Here is a 13266-nt window from a genome sequence, read left to right as displayed (position 1 = left end):
ACTACGACTAAACTGTGCTCTCGATTGGATGGGAAGAGAAACACGTCTGGTCATAGGAATAAGATGTTATACACGGCAGTGTATCGTGAGGCCTCACAGTCTCAAGGTTCCTACTGCATATCTCACAGCTGGATCCCTGCTTTAGAGGATCACGTCGGAGAGGACAGAGGAATGAGTGGGATTACATATTGGGGTTATGGGGTTACATAGTTTCAGTTTGGTACTAATTTCCTGACAAATCCTCTCTCCTCTAATGTTGTGGCTGATACAAGGGGATCATAGTGTCAATTCTGCTCCATCTGCACTTGTACATTTATTAAAGACCATAATGTAAATCAAGCAGCAGGAATGTCACAATTTAGTCCTTCATCTTCGCTCGGCCATTGTACTTGAAGTCGTGTGTTCTTTCTCACCAGAGCACGTTGTTGAGTCTGCACTTTTAGACTATGACATCTTCAAGGCTAATTTATGTGCCCTACTAGACTTCTAGAATAATACAAGTTCAATCATTGGTGAAAGTTTCGAAAACGACACGATGTGGGCAATCTTATCCATAGTTATCTGATTACTAGAATATATATTTACAGGATTATAAATACCAGATATAGGAACAATATGATAGGATAAGATTTGGTGCACTATGCTACAGCAGCCAGTCAAACATTTGGATTACACAGCTTGCTTCCTGAAATGATGTCAATGAGAATGTAACATACCTTAAGCCGCACTTGTTCATGTATGACTATGGGTCTGTTGCTAAAAGTGATGGCGTTGCAGAAACTGGCCTGCCTCTTTACTGCTTTCTGCGTGGTATCCATCATGATTTGGGATCCCTTGGCATGCGGATGGAAAAGGAGAGGACTGATTACTAATCCCCCACATTGTGGCATGGGCATGCAGTGCTTCTGCTTGTGATGACATCGATGAGAGGAGGCTGGAAATGTCCCACCTATAGAATCTAAAAAGAAAACGGGTTTAAGAAGAAGAAGAGCTTCTAAAACATTCAGCACATTTAATTTAAAGAATTACTTCCAAAATTATAAAAGTTATACGCTATCTGTACAGCTGGGCTATAGATCACAGGACTCTGGCTCCAGTCTTTAATAAAAAGGAAATATGTATACTTGGCCTCTGCTCTATTCATTGTCCATGGAACTGCCAAAAAACTACAGTGCTCTACTATTTTCAGCAGTCTCATAGACAATGAAGGTGTGACACCCCTGGACTAGTCAGGGCATCACAGGGTACTGCACTTTCTGTCTTTTAGTGCAGAACTCAAGCCCCCATGGTTCTAGGTTTCCAACCTGTAGTACTGCCTCCATCCGCATCCAAATCCCAACCGCACCTCACACCACACCCTGTCAGACACACCAGTGGGCTGCTGAGCAGAAATAGGACCGCCTACTAGGGGTCAGGCAGACTGGTGGGAGGGAAGTAGAACAGAACAGTGGTAGCTCTCGAATAGTGAGGAGTTGGGGGAGCGTGTGGCTCCCTGGGTGTTAGAGGTTGGGTCGCAGACGGTAGTCTGGGCCCGAAGGAGTCGGAGACCCGGTCGCAGGGTATTGAGGCTGGGTGCCTAGAGCTGGTTTTGGAGGACGGTCAGCAGCAGCAGTCTAATAACCGGTCTTGGACCGAAAGCACTGCGGGGTACTGGACCCTATGTTGGGGAGTAGCTTTAGGCAACCCAGCAATTAACCTGCGGAGGATAATGACTTCATGGACTGTCCCCAAGAAGCTCAGAGATCAAGGGCTCTAGCGCAACGAGGGGGATAGGGCTTTCCAACCCACGCAGCCCACAGAAATCCCAAGCGTGAGCGCTTGAGAGCACAGCTCCACTACCAGCAAGTAGAGAGTAGAGATGAGCCACCACCCTAGTGTTCAAGTTCGGTTCGGTTCGTCGATCGGCGGGTGTGTTCGTGAAATGTTCGTCGAACACTTTCGAACACCTTCGAACACCATTGAAAACAATGGCATACAAACATGCACAAACACAAATGCACACACACATATTATGCTCACCTTACCTTCCGTTCCATCGCCTTCCTCCTGGGACTTGCAGTTCACCGGTACAAGATGTGTATCGGGTAACCATTGCGACCGATGCCGGAACTTCCGTTGACAGAGCACTGACGTCAAAGGCAGGAGCTGCTTGCCTCTGGTCAGCGCGCTGCCTTTTAGTAGCGTCTGACAGAGGAAGTTCCTCCCTCATCACGATGGTTACCCGATACACGTAGTTCACCGCTACAGGATGTGTATCGGGTAACCATCGTGACAATGGAGGAACTTCCTCTGTCAGACGCTGCTCAAAGTTAGCGCGCTAGCCAATCAGAGGCAAGCGGCTCCTGCCTTTGATGTCAGCACTCTGGCAGCGGAAGTTCCGGCATCGGTCGCGATGGTTACCCGATAAACATCTTGTACCAGCGAACTGCAAGTCCCAGGAGGCCGGCGATGGAATGGAAGGTAAGGTGAGCATAATATGTGTGTGTGCGTGTATGTTTGTGTGTGTTTGTGTGTGTTTGTACGTGTTTGTCAATGTGTGGAATGGCACAATAGGGGACTAGAATGGGATATTTAACATGTTGTGGAAGGAATTGTCTGCGTTGCAATGATTTCCTATGGGAAATCTTGCTTTGCTGAACGAGTAACTTGGTTAACAAGCACAGTCCCAGAACGGATTGTTCTCGTTAACCAAGGTTCCACTGTATTAACATTGAATGACAGTATTACTGTGAAAAGCCAGTTACGCTTTTGGTGATGGAACCGTTATTGAACATAACCTCGAACTGTCGAACTTGAAGCTAATTGTTCTTGTTTGTCGAACGACTCGAACATCGCCTAAAACAGGTCGAATTTGAGATTGGCGAACAGTTCGATTCAAACACCGCTCATCTCTAGTAGGGAGCAAGGCCCGGACAGCTTTACGCCAACGGGCCACCAGAACACTTCTAATTTGTGCACGGAGGCTGGCTCCGGACCACCCGACAGTACTATAGGGGACGGATACCCGGACGGGCTCCCCCAAGAGGGCAGCGACACCCAGAGACTTGGTTTACCTTGTTGTCAGAGTATGCTTCGCGGCCATATCATCCCCAACACTGCATGAGTGAGTACATGGTTCTCCCCCTGCTTTCAACCAGCCCTGCGCTCCCCTACAACCAGCATCTCACCATCCAGTGTCCCAGGGATACCCCTACCCATGGAGGGAACGTCATCAGGCTGCCCCGCTCCATCTCCCCCGGGTACTCCCATCGGCAGCGTCGGTACACCCCTTACCGCGAACCATGGGTGGTGTCATGAACTCTCTTTCCCCTGTAAATACCCCCTTTACATTTGAAGTGGCCGCAAGCCCCCGGGTCCGGAGACCCTCGAGCCACAGCAACCCCCGGATCCGAGCGGTTTCGACCGCTGCAGGGGCGGCACAAATGGAGCACAGGTAGACCATGAGCATATCCACTTGATTAAAGTCGGGGCTGTGCTGAGGTCAGCTCCTGGGTTACAGAGTCCAATTATTGAGAATGTGGGGTTCCCCAGTGTACTGACCCCCAGGGATTAGTAAATTCATCCAAAGAATAGGGGATATGTTATGATGTTGAGAATAACCCTTTAAGAACAAATAAAGTCATGGCCAAAAGTGTTGGCACCCTTAAATTTCTCCCAGAAACTTCTTGCAATTACACAATTTGTCAAATGCATGTTTATTTCCTTTATGTGCATTGGAACAACACAAAAAAAATGCAAATTGGACGTAATTTCCCAAAAGTGGGCCAAACAAAATTGTGGCATATTTCTAAAATTGTAGGTAAATAACTTTGTTTCAAGTATGTATTGCTCGTTCAAACTCTGCGGTAAGCAACAGGTGTGGGCAATGAAGATCACAGCAGAAACCAGTTAAAAAGGGGAGAAGTTGAATCAATCTTTGTATTGTGTGTGTCACACTAAGCATGGAGAACAGAAAGAGGAGAAGAGAACGGTCTGAGGACTTGAGAATCAAAATTATTAAAAAATAGCAACAATCTCATGGTTACAAGTCCATCTCCAGAGATCTTGATGTTCCTTTGTTCACGATGCACAACATAATCAAGAAGTTTACAACCCATGGCACTGTAGCTAATCTCCTTGGACAAGGACAAGGTTGCAAAGCAGGAAAGTCTGGATGGTGGATAAGCAGCCCCAATCAAGTTCCCTAGAAATTCACACTATCCTGCAGGCTCAGGGTGCATCAGTGTCAGTGCAAACTATCCATCGACATTTGAATTAAATGAAACGCTATGGCAGGAGACAATTTAGCTTTTTTTTCAGTTTTTTTTGTGTTCTTCCAATACACACAAAGGAAATTAGCTTGAGTATAACAAAACATATGTAATTGCAATAATTTTCTGGGAGAAATACTTCATTTTCTTGAACATTTCAAGGTGCAAACACTCTTGGTCTTGACTGTATGTGTACAATTTTATGTACACAAAAGATAGGGGAATTGATAGCACAGATCAAAAGAAAATTCTCATTTATGGCTTAGCTGTTGTTCTTCCCCCTTTTAATTGAATGGGTGGTCCGAAACCGACGGTAAATTTCATACTTAATGTCTATTTCATAATCTAATCCTTTTTCTAATATACTTCAGTTAAAAATCCCTTACCATTTTCTCTCTATGCTAACTTCCAGTATGCTTTTTACTTTTATTTGTAATGACATTTGCTGAGATACCCCAACGGGACATCATCAATTGGCGTTACGTTCACTTCCGCAGTTGCTGTCCCCACCCTAAAACGAAGACTCACGAGTGACATCCATTTCAGGGGCTGGGCTAGCTGCTGCTTTACTGAGCACCTACTATTTCAACACCTTTATATAAAAAAATCACTACACTCAGATTCGCGCCGCGTTTGTCTCTTTCTATCTTTTCCCTGTCCCCAGGGTATTTTTTATTTTTCATTTCCTTATTTGTTTTTTGTTTTTTGTCTAGATTGGTGCGGATTCCATAAGAAGCCACATAAAAGAAGTGACATGCACTACCTTTTTCCACACTATATCAATATTAGTTTAGTGTAGGTTCCCAATAACAAGATATGCCTTGATGTGGCTATTGGGCAGATATTGAAATGGCCATTTTTGTATGCTAAATATCTGAATTTTTCCTAGATTTCCTTAAGTAGTAATGCATATCTATATTCTTGCATTCATTGCTTTACCATTTCAGAGTGCTACTGTCTTTTTTTGTTATTATATATCAATATCTGAAGCAGGATAAAGGGTAAAAAACCAACTCTCTCTGAACACGATTATATATAGTCTTATTAGAGTTGAGCGGACTGGGAATAATCCGGGTCTGGCGGATTCACGGAGGGTTGATAAAGAAGTCCGGATCCGATCCGGAATCCGGCCCCATATATGTCAATTGGGAGTGGAATCCGGGGAGAGAGAGGAGAGTGAGGAGAGAGAAAGAGAGAGAGACAGAGACCGAGAGAGAGAGAAAAAAAAAAAATTACCGGATCCGGATCGTGCACTCGGAATCCCGCGTCCGGATTCGGATCTGCCGCTCAAACCGTGCGAATCCGGATTTTGCCGATCCTGGTCCGCTCAACACTAGTCTTAACCACATTGTAAGTTTCATTTCACATCTCATAGATGCTGCATCAGCGGTACGTGTGTCAATTTATACAATGATCTAAAATTAGTGAATCTGTTATACGTTATAGCAGGGGTCAGGAACCTTTTTGGCTAAGAGAGCCGTAAACGCCACATATTTTGAAATATAATTCTGCGAGAGCCGTACAATATGTTTAAAGGGCCATTGACAGATCAATCGCTCCAATGTTCACTTAGTACAGCAAGGAATGCTCCTCCCTGCTGTATAAAGCCACAACTGGACTGAAACAATGGTAATTAGCAGTAAAAAAATCAAATAAATAACTTACATTGTGAACTTGCGATGCATGACATCAGTCCAGCAGTCTGGCTTCTTCTTTTTCCTGCGCATGACTGGAAGCTGGCATTCTTCCCACCTGATGTTGAGAGAATGCCAGCTTTGAGGCATTCGCAGAAGAAAGAAGCTGGAATATTGGACATGTCACACAACGCATTGTCAGTTATGTCAATTATCTATTTTATTATTTTACAGCAAATTATTGTTTAGGTCCAGCGGTGGCTTAGTGCAGCAGAGAGGAACACTCCTTTGTGTACTAAGTGACCGCTGGAGCAATTGTATCTGTCAGTGGCCCAGACACCCTGCTTCCCATACAGCCTGCACCCCCCATATCACACACACACACTGCTCCCCATACAGCCTGCACCCCCCATATCCCACACACACACACTGCTCCCCATACAGCCTGCACCCCCCAAATCTCACACACTACACCCCCATATGTCACATACCCTGCTTCCCATACAGCCTGCACCCCCCCATATCACACACACACACTGCTCCCCATACAGCCTGCACCCCCCCATATCACACACACACACACTGCTCCCCATACAGCCTGCACCCCCCATATCCCACACACTACACCCCCATATGTCGCATACCCTGCTCCCCATACAGCCTGCACCCCCATATCACACACACTACACCCCCATATCTCACACACCCTGCTTCCCATACAGCCTACACTCCCATATCTCTCACACCCTGCTTCCCATACAGCCTGCACCCCCCATATCACACACACACACACTGCTCCCCATACGGCCTGCACCCCCCATATCCCACACACACACACACTGCTCCCCATACAGCCTGCACCCCCCATATCCCACACACACACACACACACTGCTTCCCATACAGCCTGCACCCCCCATATCCCACACACTACACCCCCATATGTCACATACCCTGCTTCCCATACAGCCTGCACCCCCCAGATCTCACACACTACACCCCCATATGTCACATACCCTGCTTCCCATACAGCCTGCACCCCCCATATCACACACAATACACCCCCATATCTCACACACCCTGCTCACATATCTCACCCTGCCTGTACCCCAACTTACCCCTCTCAAACACTCTGCACCCCTTCACATGCTTCTGTCAGTCTGCAGCCCTCATATGCCCCTCACCCTGCAGCCCCTCCCCTCATGTCCCCTCTTTTCTTATTACCAGTCATGTGTCCAAATCTCCTTCAGGATTCAGTTCTCTTGCTTTCTGCCCGGCCTCCTGTGTCTCCTCCCACACAGTCACATGGGCGTGACATCATCGCAGGTCCTGCAGGATGGAGATTCCGTCTGCTGTGCAGGTCAGGACTAGCACTCCTGCAGCTCAGACACGGCTGGTGGCCTCTCCAGGTCAGGGGCCCCTCTACTGACACTGGGCTCCCCTGACTCACAGTTCGGCCACTACACAGCAGCACTACACATAGACGCAGAGCGGCTGCCGGGCCCCTATGTGTACTAGTGCCGCTGTGTAGTGGCCGGCCTGTGAGTCAGGGGAGCCCAGTGTCAGTAGAGGGGCGGCTCACTCGTTCCCCCGCTGATCCGGTCTCCTCGGCGCATCGTCCATTGCTGTCGCTCGCTGACCTCTCAGCAGGCGCGCAGTGATGACGTCACCGCGCTCGCTGCAGCGCTGTCAAAAGAACGCCGACAGTCACAGCGGGGAGAATGATAAGAGAGAGAGCGCGCCGCTCACTCTCTCATCATTGCTCTCAATTGTGCTGGCGCCGGCCCTGATCCTTCCCATAGACAGGTAGGAGCCCTGTCTGCGAGCCAGATACGGCCATCAAAAGATCCATATCTGGCTCGCGAGCCATAGGTTCCCGACCCCTGCGTTATAGCATATATTTTTTTTCTACAGTCTAGCCACTATTACCAGTGCTCATATACTCTAATTCCGCACAATAGTTTTCCCATCACTGAGATCGTCAAATAAATCGTAGCGTGTAACGGGGCCTTTACTCTGATGGGCCATCAGAGTAAAGGCCCCGTTACACGCTACGATTTATCTGACAATCTCAGTAACGATGTGACACGCCCAGATCGTAGTTACAATTTGCCGAGATCGCACATAGGTCGTTTTGTAGCAGTCACACGTACACATTTCACAAACGACGCAACATCGTTCAGCGATATATTGTTTGACCAAGGAGGTCGTGTGGATGTTGTTCGTTGCTGGCAGGGTGTCAAACGTAGCAATATGTCTGCTGCGTTCCAAACAACGAACAATATTTTGAAACTGAACGACGTGTCAACAATCAACGATTTTCAACCTATTTGCGATCGTTCGGAGTCGCACGTAGGTGTCACACGCAACGACGTCGCTAACGATGACTGAAGTGTGTCACGGAAACCGTGACCCTGGCAACATATCGTCAGATAAATCGTAGCGTGTAACGGGGCCTTAAGTGATCACCAGTATATCCAGTCACAATGATCAGTGAGGCTCTGCTCTGGTTCCCTCTTAGTATTGCCCTGCACTGCAACTGCTTCCCACTGCGCAAAAAAATAGCATTTCAATCTCATTCAACTCAAGGAGAACATGTTGCAAACAATTGCCTATGACTACTGCTGACTAAGAGAAAAAACAAAAAGACATTTGTTCCTAGATCCACCCTTCTCCAGATCAGCAGGGGTTACCAATCGCACATACTCATCAATTAATGTGTTTTAGCACATCCTCAGAATATGTTGTAAAACTAGATGATGGGAACACCCCTTCAATTTTGTAATACCGCACATATGAGGCGTTAAAAGAATGTAAGAAATAGACATGTTAATGATATGATATAAATTCACCTAATTGAAACAGGCAATGCAAATATAGCTTGAAATATGAAATCTAAATATAGACTATTTGGTAAGATGTCAGAGCATGACCAAAGCTATGTATGACCTCTAAAAAGCTGTGCACGCCTTCTCATGGGATTTTTGTATTGTTCATTTGATTCCTAAATACAAAGTTAAGCAACTTTCTATATCGTCTTCTTTAAAAAAAATTCTACCATTTTGCCGCGGCAGACGTCTGCAAGTCATTTTCTAGCTGAGTGATCTGCAAAAATGATACAAATCTGTCAGAGCACCTCCTCCTAACTGCTCTCCCTGCTCTTCCCTCCCTTCTCTCAGTGTTAGGGATCGCTCACACGAGTGTATAAATCAGATGAGTGCAATCCAATAAAAAAGGGATTGTACTCGGATCAATATAACATAAAGGGAATCTGTCACCAGGTTTTTGCTCCCCAATCTTACAGCAGCATAATGTAGAGACAGAGACCCTGATTCCAGCGATGTTTCACTTACTGAGCTGTTTGCCGTCAGGCCATCAGTATGGCATCTAATTTTTACAGATATATTACAATTCTGTAAGAGGGGAAACTGTAAATGGTCCTGTAAAAGATTAATAGCTGCTGAGTAAAAAACGGATGACACATAGACAGCACATGAATGATGAGTGAGAAAAAATTGTCCTACTTTTCTGGAAGAGAATGAAACCGTTTTTTGTTTTTTTTTAACTCCAGCCTTAGGTCACGTTCAACCGTTCAGTATTTGGTCAGTATTTTACATACGTTTTTGAATGCCAAAACCAGGAGTGGAACAATTAGAGGAAAAGTATAATAGAAACACGGAATCACTTCTGCATTTTATACCCACTCCTGGTTTAGCCTTACAAATACTGATGTAACAAAACTTACCAAATACTCAACGTGTACACATGGTCTTACTTGAAGAGTAAAACAGGATACAGACGAGGAGGGAAGCACACGAAGATTGAATAAGAGCAGTTCTGGAGCTGTAAGGTTGCGTAAAAGCAAGGAAAGACAGCAGCTCCCTGGATATACACAAACCTCAAATCCAGCCTATATTCCTGGGAGGAACACTCCCACAAGAGAACAATCAGAAACTTGGTTCATACTATAAACTGCTCATTAGTGGGTCTGAAAATGAATGAAGTAATAAAAATTGCAAACGGAAACTGCAATTTTATTAAAAGTAACAATTAATATACAGTTGAAACCAGACGTTTACATACACATATGCATGTTTTTCTCACTATCTGACATGAAAACAGAATAGACCTTTTCCACTTAGGTGGAAATGGGTCTTCCAAATGGATAAGACCCGAAGCATACTGTCAAACTGGTTACAAAGTGGCTTAAGGATCACAAAGTCAATGTTTTGGAGTGGCCATCACAAATCCCTGATCTCAATCTTATTGAAAATTTATGGGCAAAGCTGAAAAGGCCAGTGTGAACAAGACGACCTACAAACATGGCTCAGTTACACCAGTTTTATCAGGAGGAATGGGCCCAAATTCCTACCAACTATTGTGAGAAGCATGTGGAAGGAGATCCAAAATGTTTCACCCAAGTCATACAGTTTAAGTGCAATGGTGCCAAATACTAATGAAATGGAGGAAAACCTTTGACTTTGCAGAAAGTAATCAAAATGCCTTAAAACATTCTCTCCTCATTATTCTGGCATTTGGCAAATAGAAATAATTGTGGTTCCTAATTGATCTAAAACAGGAAAGGTTTATTTATTTCATGTCAGATAGTGAGAAAAACCTGCAGATGTGTCTTTATAGAGAGCGGAGGGAAAAACCTGCAGATGTGTCTTTATAGAGAGCGGAGGGAAAAACCTGCAGATGTGTCTTTATAGAGAGCGAAGGGAAAAACCTGCAGATGTGTCTTATAGAGAGTGGATGAAAACGTCTGGTTTCAACTGTAAGTAGAAATAATTGTTTATTTATCAAAGGAGTTCATAGCTTATACACAATCAGATTTCAATTAGACAAGTCAACAAAGGTTCTTTATATGTTATCATCCCTAGGTGTGATATAGATATATACACATTAAAGGCCACTTCACACATAACGAGATCGTACAACGAGATCGTTACTACGTCACAGTTTCTGTGACGCAAGAACGACTTCAATTGCGATCTCGTCATGTTTGACACGTACCAACGATTCACCCCCTGCTGCGAAATCGCTGATCGATGCCGAACAGCTTGGGCCATTTTTGGCTCGTTGGAGTCCTGCTGGGCTGCATGAATCTGTATGTTTGACACCCTATTTACGATTTCGTTGACGACCTAGATGAGATGCACGAAGGCGTGTTGTTGCGTCCCCGTTTCCACGCCCCTTCTGCGCCCATTGGTTGGCGCTGAGAACAATAGTGTTTAGTTACGTCGCCATTTCCGCGCCCCCTCTCTGCAACGATTGGTTAGCAATGAGAACACTATTGCGCTCTGATTGGGTATCACTTCATGCTTTGTTCCCTTTTGAGTCTTCTAGGAGCAAACCGGTGACTACACCCAGATTCATTCGTGCTTTGTTCCCGCTTGCTTGGTTTTCGGATCAAAGCTGCATCTTCCCTCATTCATTCCCGAGCGTGTCGCTGTATTACAGATTCATTCGTGCTTTGTTCCCGCTTGCTTGGTTTTCGGATCAAAGCCGCATCTGCACTTGTATATCCCTCATTCGTTCCCGAGCGTGTCGCTGGGAGGATCGAAACTGCGATTATTAATAGATAGCATAGACGGCTGCATTTTCTGGACGTGGTAAGTCATTTTCGTAAAGTCTATGTTACTTGTTCCATGTTTTTGTTATAGTATGGAAAGTATTTGTGTTTATAGATAGTAATTATTTTTGCGGATCATCAAAGTGGTTGGTTGTTATCTGTACACATATGTCCTTTTGTGCGTCCATCGTCCTTTTATGTGTCCTTATGTAGTATTGCTGGTTATTTTGTCTCTCTGATACAGCCGCCATTTTGTTTCTCTGACACAGTTACAGCCGCCATTTTGTTTCTCTGACACAGTTACAGCCGCCATTTTGTTTCTCTGACACAGTTACAGCCGCCATTTTGTTTCTCTGACACAGTTACAGCCGCCATTTTGTTTCTCTGACACAGTTACAGCCGCCATTTTGTTTCTCTGACACAGTTACAGCCGCCATTTGTTTCTCTGACACAGTTAGAAGTGGTGCACTTCTATGGGGGCGGCCATTTTAGTGTCTCTTTTACACCCCCCAAAAAATGTGATTGGTTTATAGCAACTTTTCTCATCTTTACATGTTTTTTTGCAGTGTGGACAACATGAACGACATGCAGCGTGTTGTGCTGGGTGCTGCATTGATGTTTGAGGCCGGTCGGCTACGTGAAGTGGAACAGAGGCGTTCCAAACGAAAGCGCCGCATGTGGACCAGAGAGTGGCTGCAGAAGAGGTACAAATACTCCCACATGCAACTGCTAAGAGAGCTCCAGGAAAATAATCCTCAGGATTTCCGCAATTTTCTGCGGATGTCAGAAGAATCATTTAGCCTTTTACTCGAAAGAGTTACGCCAATTATTCAGCGCAAGAATACAGCGATGCGTGCTGCCATCCCGGCAGATGAAAGATTGGCAGTCACGCTGCGTTTCCTGGCCACCGGACGCTCCCTGCAAGACTTACATTTTTCTTCTGCAATTTCAAGGTCCCTGCTCAGCATTCTTATTCCGGAGACATGTAGAGCAATTTTCCACAGTCTGCGTAACTACATTGAGTTCCCCAAAACTGTGGAGGAATGGCAGAAGATTGCCTCCGATTTTGAACACCTTTGGCAGTTCCCAAACTGTGGTGGTGCTTTGGACGGGAAACATGTGCGGATCACTCAACCACTGAACAGCGGCTCCTATTTTTATAACTATAAGGGCTATTTCAGCATCATCCTAATGGCCCTTGTGAATGCCAATTACGAATTTATTGCTGTTGATGTTGGCATGAATGGCCGGGTTTCTGACGGTGGGGTTTTAGAACACACAGGCTTTGGTGAACGTTTGCAAAATGGTGAACTGCATTTGCCCCCCAACTCTGACACTACCGCAAACCTTAACTTTGTATTTGTGGGCGATGAAGCCTTCCCACTTCATCCCAATCTCATGAAACCATTCCCACAGAAAAGTCTAACGGCGGAAAGACAAAGGTTCAATTATAGATTATCAAGGGCACGCAGGGTTGTGGAAAATGCCTTTGGGATAATGGCAAATCGCTTCCGCGTTTTCCACACACCAATTAACCTGAGTCTACCATCAATAGACGCAGTTGTTTTGGCCTGTTGCGCCCTTCACAACTTTCTTCGACGGCGAGATGCTATTACGTACTGTCCAACAGGCTTTGTAGACTCTGATGACTTAAATGGCGAAGTGGTGCTTGGCGAATGGCATTCTGAAGATCCCGCAATCGCAGGACTTCAACCATTGGCGCCCGGCAGAAATACCGATGATGCGAAGGCCTGTCGAGAAAAGTACTGCCAATATTTTAATGGTCCTGGTGCAATTACGTGGCAGCA

General features: G+C 45.5%; 1 protein-coding gene across 3 annotated transcripts in view; it reads right to left on the bottom strand.

Moving 5' to 3' along the window:
- Positions 1–13266, bottom strand: part of NEURL1 (neuralized E3 ubiquitin protein ligase 1) — a 395339-nt gene that overhangs the window by 70165 nt on the left and 311908 nt on the right. For 2 of the 3 annotated variants that reach the window (XM_075348617.1, XM_075348619.1), the window contains exon 2: positions 717–958. The exons of the other annotated variant lie outside the window; for it this stretch is intronic. In XM_075348617.1, the coding sequence (XP_075204732.1) occupies positions 717–958 (242 nt within the window). The remainder of the gene's footprint in view (positions 1–716; positions 959–13266) is intronic. 3 annotated transcript variants of the gene reach the window in all.

This window comes from Anomaloglossus baeobatrachus, chromosome 5 (assembly GCF_048569485.1).
Source record: "Anomaloglossus baeobatrachus isolate aAnoBae1 chromosome 5, aAnoBae1.hap1, whole genome shotgun sequence".
NCBI classification, from domain to species: Eukaryota; Metazoa; Chordata; class Amphibia; order Anura; family Aromobatidae; genus Anomaloglossus; species Anomaloglossus baeobatrachus.
The sequence above is the reverse complement of the archived record's forward strand: the minus strand, read 5'-3'. Positions and strand labels throughout refer to the sequence as shown.